Source organism: Cornus florida, unplaced genomic scaffold (assembly GCF_030987335.1).
Source record: "Cornus florida cultivar Cherokee Brave unplaced genomic scaffold, ASM3098733v1 CherokeeBrave_3.0.0_Hap2_Chr04, whole genome shotgun sequence".
NCBI lineage: Eukaryota > Viridiplantae > Streptophyta > Magnoliopsida > Cornales > Cornaceae > Cornus > Cornus florida.
The window spans coordinates 97,554,418-97,567,789 of record NW_026775574.1 but is presented as its reverse complement, the minus strand read 5'-3'; the positions used below and the strand labels follow the sequence as shown (position 1 = coordinate 97,567,789).

At 34.1% G+C, this 13,372-nt stretch overlaps 1 protein-coding gene across 1 annotated transcript; it reads right to left on the bottom strand.

Moving 5' to 3' along the window:
- Nucleotides 1-6,456: 6,456 nt before the first annotated feature.
- On the bottom strand, nt 6,457-12,862 carry LOC132305452 (probable disease resistance protein At4g27220). The gene is made up of 4 exons (XM_059803092.1): nt 10,187-12,862; nt 9,177-9,899; nt 7,346-8,050; nt 6,457-6,903 (listed from the first exon to the last, which is right to left on the bottom strand). Exons 1-4 carry the CDS (start codon nt 12,860-12,862, stop codon nt 6,457-6,459), a joined length of 4,551 nt encoding a protein of 1,516 aa, XP_059659075.1.
- Nucleotides 12,863-13,372: the final 510 nt, after the last annotated feature.

The window sequence follows — 13,372 nt, the reverse complement described above, 5'->3', positions numbered from 1 at the left end:
AATATATATAATTCTAAAAGACAAAACTACCCCTCTACATCTCACGCCCAGCAAATGACATCATACGCACAAACACCCACCATTGCCTCATCCCACTCATGCAAGTCTTCATTCTCTGCAATTATACCCAATAAGGCACACAGTTCTTTACCTCACTGCTATCCCAAGCTGTTTTGATCACTTTGTTCTGTGCTTGTTATTTAGTTACTCTATTTTTCTATTCTCCCATTTTCCCTACTGCTCTAACAAGTGTAACAATGTTAATACAGTTGTTTTGAGAAAAAAAAATTAAAAATCATTTACTAACAATCTATTTGCAGACAACTTGTATCAGTTTATATATGTATATATATACACACAAGATCAACAACACAAGAAATAGTTTATATATGTATAGATATACACAGAAAATTACACACAAATATGTATATAGATATATACACACATACAAAACAGAGCCGGGTAGCCAACAAGGTTGGGTTAAATTGGGATGATTGTCTGAAAGGAGGAAGAAGAGGAAAGGTGTGTTGATGGTAGTTTAGTCACAAAAATAGTCAATATGAGGTCAAAGGGCAACATAGTTATTTAACAACTCAAAATACGACCCCACAAAAAATTGACATTTGGAGTGTAAGTGAAATGTTAAGTCACTAATTCAAATATGAGTACAAACTAAAAATCAAATCCTCATCTAGGTGAAATATAACCTAACCTCACGGGGTCTGAGTGAAATTAACCCTTTATTTTATTAATTTATAAAATGAGGACAATTTAAGTATCTAAACTATAATATGATATTTCTTTGTAATTTTTTTGAATAAATTTTCATCCCGACCAAATTGATGTTAAAAAATTAATTTTTTTTTCATTTAGTTTACTCTTTTCTTTTTTCTTTTTTTTCCTAAACAAAAAAAAAAGCCATAGCGTAATATTAAATAAGGAGCGTAATACGAAATAAAGATAAAAGTGAAAGAATGCTAACTTCACGTCAATCATGTCTGTGGCGCACTAAGCAGTGTAGCACCGCATTATTACACAAAAAATATCAAAAAGAAAATGTCTGACTCCATTTTATTGGTGGACAAGTTGTTACATTTGTTTACTCTTATTTACCGAAAAAAAAAATAAAAAAGAAAATAAAAAAAAGTTGTTACATTTATTGGATATGCTTTTCGTAAAAAGTTATTGTTAGTATTGCAAAAATGATTTAGGAAAAAAAAGTATTGCAAAATGTATTGGCTTTTGACCGTTGGGAGGTAATTGAAGTTGTCCATCCCAACAAGTGGTTTATTAATTTCACTCAGGTTGATTTGAATAAATAAATAAATTTGAAATCAATTGATACATTAAAGGTTTACTATTCAAGTTATATTTTGATGTTGAAAATGATTTGGTAATTAATTAGGATAGTTGATCGATATATTGTAATTTATATTTCAGGGTTATTTAGTTTAGAAAGGTTTTTTTCTATTCAATAAATTATTTTAGAATATATTGTAGGATATATTATTATTATACTGTGTTATATACTTTAACCATGTATGGATTTAGCATATTGAGTTTAGATTTCTTGTTCTTTACGTATCTTGTCACCTATATAATATTATTTCTGTCCCAAAAAAATGTCATGTTTTTCTTTTTGATCTGTCCAAATAATTATTCACTTTTCTTTTTTGAATAATATATTTTATATATTTCTATATATGTCTTTGAAGTTTAAAATTTTAAACTTGAATATTTAAAATTTTAAAAAATAAATTAATAATTTTTTAAAAAGATAAGACATATTTTATATGTCTTTTTAAAAACTCTTACTCTTTAAAATTGTCATCTAAATTAGAACCGATGGAGTACAGTATATAGTTTCAAATTCAACAAAAGTAAAATATTCAGATGAATGGGATGAGAGATGGCAGAGGAGAGATTAGGGATAACAACAGGTTGAAAGAGTGAGAGGGGTGTGTGTGTGTGTGAGAGAGAGAGAGAGAGACGTGTGTCACGAGATGAAAATTCAGATGCATCTTTTTCCAAGAGGGGTGAAAAGGTTGATTGCAAAACGACAAGTAAAGAAGGATTAGATTCGACAAAAAAAGGACAAAACAAATGGACACCATTAGTTGATGCATTGACAATTTAAAAGCAAATGTGTCAGTCTTTGGATTTGCTTTTGCATCCAAAGTGGTCTCCTACAGCTGGATCTCTCCTCAGAGATACTCCATATTTTTGTGCATAATTTACTCTATACCAGTGCAAGTGTTTTTAAGGGGGAATCATAAAAACAAAAACAGAGTACTTTTTGTTTTTTTTAAAAAAAAACATACTCCGTAAATGGAGTGTAGAACGTGGATATTTTTTAAAATTTAAATTAATCATGTTTTTACGCTCAAAAAGTAAAGAATTTATATATATACACTTCTTTTAGTTGAATTATATATATACTCTATCTACAATATTAGATATAAAATTTAGACTCAACTTTCCTATATACATTTACAAAATTAGACATATGTTCCTGGCTATTGGAACCGACAACCCAGTGGGCCATTGGATTGGATCTGGCCAACCAGCTCCATATTTCTAAGATTTTCTAATAAATGTTAGTATCAATTTTCATCAACCCCCACTGATTCAGATTGGGTCCCACCTGCAAATAATAGAGGCTGACCGGCAAAAAAACAAAAAAATGGACACCATAACTAATGAAGCAGATCCACTAATGAAGTACCAAAAGGCAATAACTCACAATTATAATAGTATATAACTGCAAAGCATGCTAGTGATGGAGCAAGTGATAGTCAAATTACACAAACACCTTTGTTTTTAACAAAAATGTCCTTAATCTCATTTTAACAAATACACTAACACCATCTAAAGTTAAATAGTAATATATAATACTTTGGTGGCAACATAATTTGCTAGCATTGTAGAGTTCAGTGTTCATGAATTCAAACTTGCACCAGGCCCAACAGATTAGGGGGTCTATTGAGACTAGTGGTAAATTTCAACTTTCGTCAGATTACACATCTTTGAAATTTATCTAAGGTAAACTAAGTTAAAAGAATTCTCCATTTAAATCTCTTACAGTCTAGAGTGACCAATATCATATTTATGTGAAATCTGCACCCTAATGAATATTATTATTATTATTATTATACACATAATATATATATATATATATATATATATATATATATATATATATATAATGAATAAAAAAATTAGATGGATAATAAGGTCCTTACCCTCCCAGTTGGTATAACCTCCACCTGAAGTCCCAAATGAGGCAATAAAGTTCTTTGCATTGCTAAATTACCCACACACAAAAACTAATAATAATAATTCACATCCTACAAATAATTTGGATTTCGGACAGCTAGAATTTTTTGTTTTAAAAAGGACCATAACCCATCATAGGAAATTCTCATTCCTGACTCTCCTCAAACACACACACACACCAATCATATACCATCTGTGAGCAATATTACATCTTTATTTTTCAAAAACAGGATAGGAGTTGAAGTCTCAATGGAGATATGCGTGTGATTATCGACTAAGAAAAATATAAAAATAAAAATGCAGTAGTAGGTACCCTCGTCTGCTAACCATAATATTATCTTTTGGTTTCGCTCCTGTATTTATTTTTGGACAATACTTAAATTCTCACTATTGAGAATTTACAACATACTACTATTGAGGTAAATCAATGATAAATGAACATGTCATCTTTAGTTATTAAAACAAAAGTGATGGGAAATGCTCACTTACCAAATCAGAAAAGGTGATTTGATTATTATTAATAATTTGGTAATTAAAATAGGATGTGTCCATTTATCATTAGTCCACTTAAGTAGTCAATATGTTATAGATTCTCACTAATAAGACCTAAGTATTGTTCTTTATTTTTCGCTACTTTTTCCCTCCACTGCGGCCCTAAATTAAAGAGAAGTGGATAGAGTAAATGAAAAATAATAACTGAATCGTTTCTTGCAATAATTCAATAATTCTAGGACAAAAGTTATAAAAAAAAGTAGAGATAGTTGACAGCTACTTTGAAGGAAAAAGCAGATGTACCTAACTCTTATTAAAAATATTCATGACATTCAGCAGTGTTACTTTTCCTTTCATAATGTAGTGGTGCACATAACATAGTTATTAAGGTCACTCACTTGTGCCACTATGTGAAAATCTGACATCCTACCAGTGTAACCTCCTTTAAAGATAGGAATTTAAAAGCAATATTTGCCCCCACAAAAACTTGTGAGTTTCAAAGACTCTAATTGGGAGAATATGGTTTCCCTCTTGGCATCCTCCTCTTCTCCTTGTCCTTCACTTCTAACCATTTTCTCCGTCACACTACATTTTTAATCACTTAGTTGTGCGAGAAGATTTGCTACTGGGAGTGCAAGTGAGTATCTCAAGTAATATAATAACAAGCTTGAACTGTTAAACATGTTAGGTTTTGAAAGACCAAAAGTCACATGAGATCATCCATTATCCATAATATGTAACCATTTAGCTAGGTAAACAAATTGCAATATTTGTTCCACAAAAACTTGTGAGGTTCGGTAGATATAAGAGCTTCAGAGACTTTAACTAGGGGTGGCAACTTAAGTCCAAACCCATTAAAGCGTCCAAATCTGCCCACTAAAATTAAATCATTCGGGCTTAAATTGTCACCCGACTCACCCCTAGTTAGATCGGATAACCACCATGTAGCTGGATCGGAGAACCACTTTGTAGTTGGATTGGAGAACCACCGTTCGGTACACAAACACGAAGATGAGAGATTGAAGTCTTCTTTAGAGACACTAGATTGATTCGATATATTGTATCTCACTTCAGAGGTGTTTAGTATATGAAATAATATAGTGTCACCTCATAAGTGTTTAATGTATTAAATGATATAATGTTTAGCTGTGGATATTATATTCTCTAGGGTTAAGTGCACTAACCCTGTCAACTATGAGCGATTGCAAGAAACCCCTTGAACTAAAAACTACCTGGGAAGAATAAGAATGTTGCACTTAATCCCACGGCATCAAACAACCCTCAAGTCTTTAACTAAAAAATAAAATTACCATTTTACCCATAAATTAAAAGGCATTGTTTCCTCTCATATCCCATTCGAGTTGTTGACTTGGCCTAACACCAGATTTTTCATGTGGAAAAACTCAGCAAGGAAAAACCAAGGGACCATAGTTCAAAGCAAACAATTCTCTATATATTGACAAAAAGTTAGTCCGACTTTCACAGTGTTGCAGACCTTAGACTTACATGATCTTGCAAACGAGCTGCTAGAGTCGAACACGAAAATCGAAGGTAAATTGAGTTTGAAGATGAAATTGGGTTGAAATTGATCAATACCAATGAAGCTCCATGCTCTCAACTTAATCACAGGTAAATAAAAATAAATAAAAATAATAAAAAATCTCTATATCATCTCATAGTAAAATTTTACAACATTCCATACCTACTTTTCCTTTCCAAATGTACTGCTGCACAGAATCATTAAGGTCACTCGCATGTGTGGCTAGTGATATTTTTCCAGTTATTTTTGTATCCTTCCTGCTTGTGTGTACAAATGAGAGTCTGCAATTCAGGACATCACCAACATAACTTCCTTTAAGAATGGATTTCAAAAACTAGTGAGATGTCTTGCTATTGAGAATGCGAATGAATATCTCAGGCTATTGCAAGATTGAAAGCATGCGAAAGACCAAAAGTTCCCGAGATTCTGTTACCAACTATTCACCATGTTAGAAGCTTGAAGACTAACTTCTAATGAAAAGCAGGATTCTATCCTGAGTTCTTTGACATTATCAACCCATTGTAGTAGGGTTGAGGTAGTCACTTTCTGCAATGGTTCACCTCAAAGATGCAGCGATGCTCCCCCATCAGTGAGTACACCTATTCTCTGACATACAACATTTTAACCTGCAGAAACCTTTCACTATGTTAAACATGTATATTCTAACAGATGAACATTTCTCTCACAATCAAAGAGAATAACTTTTTTTACAAACTGTTATTTTTGAAGTACCAAAAAACAGAGTTTGATGTATGATTATATCGATCTGCATTGAGAAACATAATGAACTATTTTTCACGTGAGCCGCGACTATCACTTTGTTGGACCAAATTTAATATTCAGTTCTGATTCTATTTATGTTCTAGAAATCATGGAAATTCTTTTCAAATTATTTTACTTCATATTAAGTTGTAGTCATGACAGTGCTGTTCCTCTTGTAGCCACTGGCATTTATTTGGCGAATTTTAAGTTTATTTAGAAGATGGATGCATAAATTCCCATAAAATTAAAGGATATGAAATAAATAGCTGTTTTTTAATTATTTTTTGGAAGGTAATAGAGGGTTTTACTCATGAAGATAACAGGAATTAAGAGACATACCATTTCATTCCAAAATGGTTGCAAGGGGCCATCGATTGTTTTTATCTTCACAGTGTTGAGGTATTGCGAGGAAGCATTTCCAATTTGGGGCAGCGTTCTATTGACATTGTTACTAAGGATGGCAATTTAGAAATGCAAAAGCATGACAGGCATGGTAGATCTTCAAGGGCCACTCTCTTTAATCGGGGGAGCAAAAGATCGTCTTCCACTTCGTTTCTTACACCCTCATCTCTTCCATCTACTCCTGCTGTTGCATTTGATCCTTCAATTTTAAAAATCTCTTCGAGGAAGCGACACAGTTGCACTTTGAGTTCTTCTAGGTTCTCGAAACTTCCAAGCAATCTTGATGATGCAACATTTAATAGTTCGCCACACCTTTTCACTTGTAAAAATCTCAGTTTGGGAACAGAATCAGTTGGAACTGTGCTATGCCATATCTCTTTAAAGTTTTTCATGTCTTTGATACGCAAGACCTCCAAGCAAGGAAATTTAACCTGGAAAATATCATTAACTAAGTAATTATGCCAGTAACTTGACAATGTATTAGTCACAAAGAAGAACAAAGAAGTGAAAAGAAGGCATAACTTCAAACATGTAAATCTTATCCTCATCCCTTCCACTGTACATAATGTGGAGTTCTTGATATCAATTGAAAGCATAAACATGCTTCGAGATTAATTTTGTAATATTTCATTGTAGTTTCTGTTCTATTTATAATATTTGGATGAGGTTTTAGTTGTTGAAGAGCACCAATTGGAGGTAAAATGAGAGAAAATTGATCAACAGATTTGGACATGTGCAAATAAGACTACTAAGTGCATCAGTTAGGAAGAATGACATGATTGACATCGAGGTAAAGTTAGGGAAAGGGAAGATTGAAAATAGTATGGGTAGAATTAGTAAGGAAACATGTGTTAGATGTTAGGACATGAGTACCTTCTGGTTGAAAAGAGCTCGCCACTCAGGAATACTATCCTCCTCTGTTTGTTCTTCTTCTTTGGATCCACAATTGCAGTAGAAATTTCTGAGCTCTGGCAACATTTGAAGTGTCATAATCCTTAATTGAGGGAACACAAGGATCTCGTCATCGGTTTCTTCTTCTTCTTCTTGTCGCTTTTCAATGACAACTATTTCTTCCATCTTCCAACAACGTTCTATTCTCAATTCTCGGAGCTGACAAAGATTTCTTACGATGGATAGTGAAAATACATTTCTCAATCTATCACAAGCAAAAAAATCAACAATTGTTAGATCGGAATAGCTATGATATACATCCAAATATTGCTTTTGGTACAACCCTGTGCGCCTCAAGTTAGGCAGTGAATATAGCTTCAGTTCCCGTAACCGAGGGAGTATGATTGTTGGTGCTGATGTTGCACACCCTTCTTCAACATTCAGCACTTCAACTACGGATACAACTGACGCACATGAGTCAACATCAAGTTTTTCAAGGTTCTGTAGCCTTGGAAGCACATTGGATGGAATCACATTAACCAGTTTTTGACAGCCATACACCTCGATAAGCCTTACCTTCCGGAAAGAATCTTCTGCTTCTGAACCTTGGAATAATTTGATTTTCCAAATTACTCTAAGGCTTTTTAATTCTGTAACTGTCAACTCCTCCAAAGCTGGGAATTTAACCTGCAAAATTCAATTACATCACATTTTGTTACTTGATTTGGGAGGAGGTGGTCCATGCACAAGGTATAATAGGTTAAACTACAAAATGACTCAAAACTTGCAGCTTCAAAACATCACTGGAGCTATTAGTAAATTATTCTAACCAGTTCTCTTTAACACAACTTGTACTCCTATCACTTTAAAAAAAACAAATGTTAGTATTAAAATATTCAAAAATCAAAAGAATGTTAAGAGTAAGATTTAGCAATTCCACACAATTAGGTAGTACTCAGATTTTACATCGACGATTTGATATGTAACATTTTATAGACAAATAAGAATATTCAAAAATAAAAAGAATGTTAAAGAGTAATAATTGTTTTCCAGCGTTGTAAAAATTAGCTTGATCAAGAACAATGGATCACTTTCTTACTCTGCAGCCCACTACAGTTTAAATTTAAAAGGTCAACCATATATGTGATTTTTTTATTGCTATATGGACACTCAAGACTAGCATGGATTTTGCAAGAAAGGAAAATACTTGAGAATTCTGAATTTAATTAATAATACATAAAAAAAATGTGAACAAAAGCATAAAGTTCACCATTGAAATCATATTATGAACTTAAAATTTGCCAAAACAGGCTTGCAAATAGCTAATACTCTGATCTGGTAGCAGGCCCAAACCAAGCACTGAGCCAAATTTTATTCAAGAATGAAACCCAGGGAAAATCCCCAGTTAACACTGAAAAATACGAGTAAAATATCAGCAGTGTATTATTAAAAAATAAAGTCATGCATCAACACTACCGATGCTGAGAAAAACTTATTGGGCCAAAAATGACTGAAAATAAAAGGAAAAACAAAGTCAGTAACGCGAATTGTAAGCACTTGTTGATTTGGAGATAAAATAAAATAAAATAAAATAAAAAGATAGATGAGAGTCGTGAATGTTTATAGTGTAGCAATTTAAGGAAAGATGACTGGGTGTTATAGGTTAATGAAAAGGGTAATTATATGATTTCAATTATACAAAGAAAGTTGTACATCATGAGAAGCCTAATTTGGAGGACTGATTGTTCCTGCTGCTAAATAACTCCACTAGGTTCTGTTAATTTCATTTAGAGAGGAGTTAACACACACATACCTTGTCATTGAAGAGTGCTTCCACTATGGGAAGAGTCTCCTTTCCTCTTTCGTTTTCTTGTCCCCCTCTTTTGGATCTATAACTGCAGCAAAAGCTTTTGAGTTTTGGCAAGTATTCAAGTGTCAAAGTCTTCAATTGAGGGAAGATGAGGATCTCATCATCGGCTAGATCTTCTTCACTATTTTCTCCTTGTCCAGTTTCAACTGCAACTATCTCTTCCATCTTCTTACATGCAGTTACTTCTAATTCTTGGAAGTGCACAAGGTTTTTTGCTATGGATGGTGAGAATACATTTCTCACACTGTTACAATTATCAATGAAGAGAACGCTTAGGTTTTCATAGACATGAGGACTATCAGAAAGTACCTTTTTGTTCAATCCCATGTGCATCAAGTTAGGTAGCATTCCTAGATGCATTGCTCCTATTCGAGGGAGTACAATTGTTGGTGCTGATGTCGTAGACCCTTTTTCAATGGTAAGCACTTCAACTTCACATACTACTGATTCACACCATTTAACTTCAAGCATCTCCAGATTCTGTAACCTCGGAAGCAAATTAGAGGGAATCACATTCACCAGTTTGTCACATTGACATACTTCCATGTACCTTAGGCGCCAAAATGAATCTTCTGCTTCATTCACTAGGAGTGATTGGTTGTCCCATATTGCTGTAATGGTTCCCAAGGATGAAATGTTCAATTGCTCTAAGGCAGGGAATACAACCTGAAAATTTCATTATATTAATTTTTCTAATTAAAAACTTCAAGAACCCAGCTTTTTACTCAGTGTTATACTATTAAAGTTTGCAACAAGATTCTATCTCTGCCACTACTGTTTGCTTCTACTATATTCAAATAAAAATTATGAACATACTTGCTAGTTTAAAATAAAAATGCAACATCATTTTGCATAAGGAGCCAAATTAGAGTTCTTGTTGTCACAGAAAATAATTAGAAGGCTAACGTCTGAGCATGACAAGAAAAATAAATAAAAAATTTGTCTGAGCTTACCTTATCATTAAACAAAGCCTGTGCAAGGGTAGAAGATCTACACTCTGTAGTTGACTTCTTCTTCATATTGTTGGCATAGATGCTTCTGAGGTTTGGTAAATTCTCCAACTCCATGTTCTTTAATTGACGAAAAATAATTTTATCCACGACTTCCTCGCCATCTTTAACTACTTCCTCCATTGACATGCATTTACTTATTTTTAATTCTTGGAGTTGCCGAAGGCCTCTTGCAATGGATGGGGAGAAGAGATATTTCAATCTACAATTTTGAATTCTTAATACAGTTAATTTACTGAAAGAACCTGATGCAGAGGGTCCCTTAGTGTGTGCATTCCATTTTGGTTTGAATAGATGTTCCATCTCATCACAATCCTCAACTTTAAGATACTTCAAGTCTAGAAACCCCTTACCATCTCTATAATCAAGCACATTCTTTAAACCTTCCAATCCAGTTAAATATAGTACTTCAGCTTTAACTATCAACATGTTAAGCTCCCTCTTCAAAGTAATACCTTCGAGTTTCAAGATCCTTGTCGCTGAGTAATTTTCCTCAGGATAAAATCCACTCCCAATGGATATTTTAAATCTGATCAACGACTCAAACAGGCGCTCCTTGGGCAGTAACATGTCATTCGGTATATGAATTTCTAAAATGACTAAGCTAAGCAGTGAATTTAGTTCAACAAGGCTTGCATTGCCTTGAACCCCCCATCGCTTAAAATAACATGGTATGTACAATTCCTCAAGGCGGGACAGACTTGATATGATACCCGATGGAAGAATTTTTACGTTATAACAGTTTCTCAAATCCAACAACCGCAGACGAGTCAACTGTCCGATTCCCTGAGCCAGCTCTTTGAGATCAAAATCACTAACGCTTAATATCTCAAGATTCTTTAATTCCTTGACAAAAGCTAGGTTCACCAGCTGGCAGTCAACTAGACGTAGCATCCGCAGATTTTTTAGTGATGATGGTAATGTCAATACGCGCATATTACACAAATCTAAAACTTCAAGCTTTTCCATCCCTTTAAAAAAGCTAATTGGAACTTTTGGAACTTCTAGTACTGAAGGATTGTTGCATTCCAATACTAAGGTAAGTAGTTCTGGACATTTTAAATTACGGGGAAGCTCACGAATATTCTTGGACCGTAATGAGATTGAACTGCAACATTTATATTCATCTTCTTCTGGCCACTCTTGGACACCGGTTTTCACTAGAAATGCATGTTCCTCTCTTGATGCAATTGATATGGCAACATGTCGAATGACATCATGCATTTTAAAGAAGTTCTCATTTTTACCTTCTAACAACAAGTAGGATTTCTTGAGGGTTTCAACCAACACACGTGTTCTGTCTCTTGCTTTTTTCAATGTATTCATGCCTTGAAGAAACCTCGTTCCCACTCCATATCTCAGCAAGTCATCAATTGAAATCTCAGCATCTTCTCGAAACAAGCAGCAATGCAGAAAGCATGATCGTTCATCTGCCTGCTCTAGATACCTGTAGCTCAACTCTATGCGTGAATATAGTTTTGTTGTCACTCCCTCAATGTTACCTCCCTTAGAGTTTCTCAATTGTTCAATTGCATCATCCCAAGCATGCTTATTTTCATCCTTCAGTGCTGCTCCAACTGTAAGTATTGCCAAGGGCAAACGGTCACATTCTCTACACACTTTTTCCGCTACAGAATGCATTTCAGGAGATTCAGTAGAATCTCCCACTGTTTTCTTAAATAGGCTCCATGCTTCAGCCTCCGATAAGAGTCCAATTGGGAAATTTTTCTCCACCTCCATCTCTTTGCACATTTCATCTCTTCGGGACGTTAGAACAATTTTGCAACCTTTGGTTTGATCGCCTGTAGATGGAATTCCTATTTCTTCCAACTTAATTTGATCATTCCAAACATCATCGATTATTACAAGAATCTTATTCCCATTTTTCAATCTATTATGCAGCTGCCCCTTCCTCCCACCTTGAGTCTCTTTATTAAATGTCATATTTAGACAGTCAGCAAGTTCTTCTTGAATACTTTTCAGATCTGGATTTTCAGATATGACCGTCTTAGCAACCTCATCAAAAAGCTTTTCTTTTTTAGCTTGTTTGGCAACTTCTTCTACCATTCTCGTCTTTCCAACACCTGGCATTCCATAGACACCAATTTTGTAACTCTCATCATCTTTAAGTGCCTCCATGATCTCCTTAAAAACCAGTTCTCTCGATTCAAAACCCTCATAGTCTGTGGTGGATGTGTACCATATATCCATTATAGGAGCAGGGTGTCCAACTGTGTCAAAAATGCCATCTTCTAAAAGCTTACTAACAACCTTCATCTTCTTTCTTCCTTCCCTACCTAGCCGATACATTAAGCAAACACCAAGACACTTGATCCTTTCTCTGTCATCCATTAATTTCTTCACGTCTTCTTCCGTCTCATCAACCTTCTTTAGCCAATTCAATACATCCTCCTCAATGACTTCTGCACTGTCCATGGCTCTACTCACTGCTCCTTGATTCCTCCCCCTCTCACCCCTAAGCTTCTCAATTTCATGTTCAAGATCCTTAATGTGCTTCTTGTAGTGAACCAAATAACCAATGTGATGCCCAACGGATGAGAAGAAGTGCTCGACAAGCGGATATAAGAGCTTCCCCACAATAATATCAATGACAATCATTTTCGACTTCCCAGCTACTCCTTTTATTATTTTATTGGCTTCGGTGTTTCTTAATTCTCCAAAGGAGATGATGCAACAAAAATAAAGAAAAAAAATTATTATAGAGAAATGGCAGTAATAATAATGTAGATAGCTACAACTATTGTTGATGAAAAGAATAAAAAGAGATTTCAAGATTACTGTGGCTTATGGAGTTGTTTGAATGGAGCTATTAAAGTGACTCAAATCCACCAGTACATTGAGTTTTCTTTTGTAATAGACAAACAAGAGAAAAAGAAAGATAAGAAAAGTAAGATTTCAAGAGAGAGATCCAAATTTAGAGGGGGAAAATCAGAGGAGATTATGCAATACAAAGGATAAGGCTCTGTTTGGTTAGATAGAAATTGATAATTTGATAGTGGAAAAAGTGAGAGTAAAGGAAAGTGAATTGAATGAAATGAAATTAAAATTTCCATAGGATATTTGATTAGCATGAAGTTTTTCAAGAAAATTATGAAAAATTCTATTTTA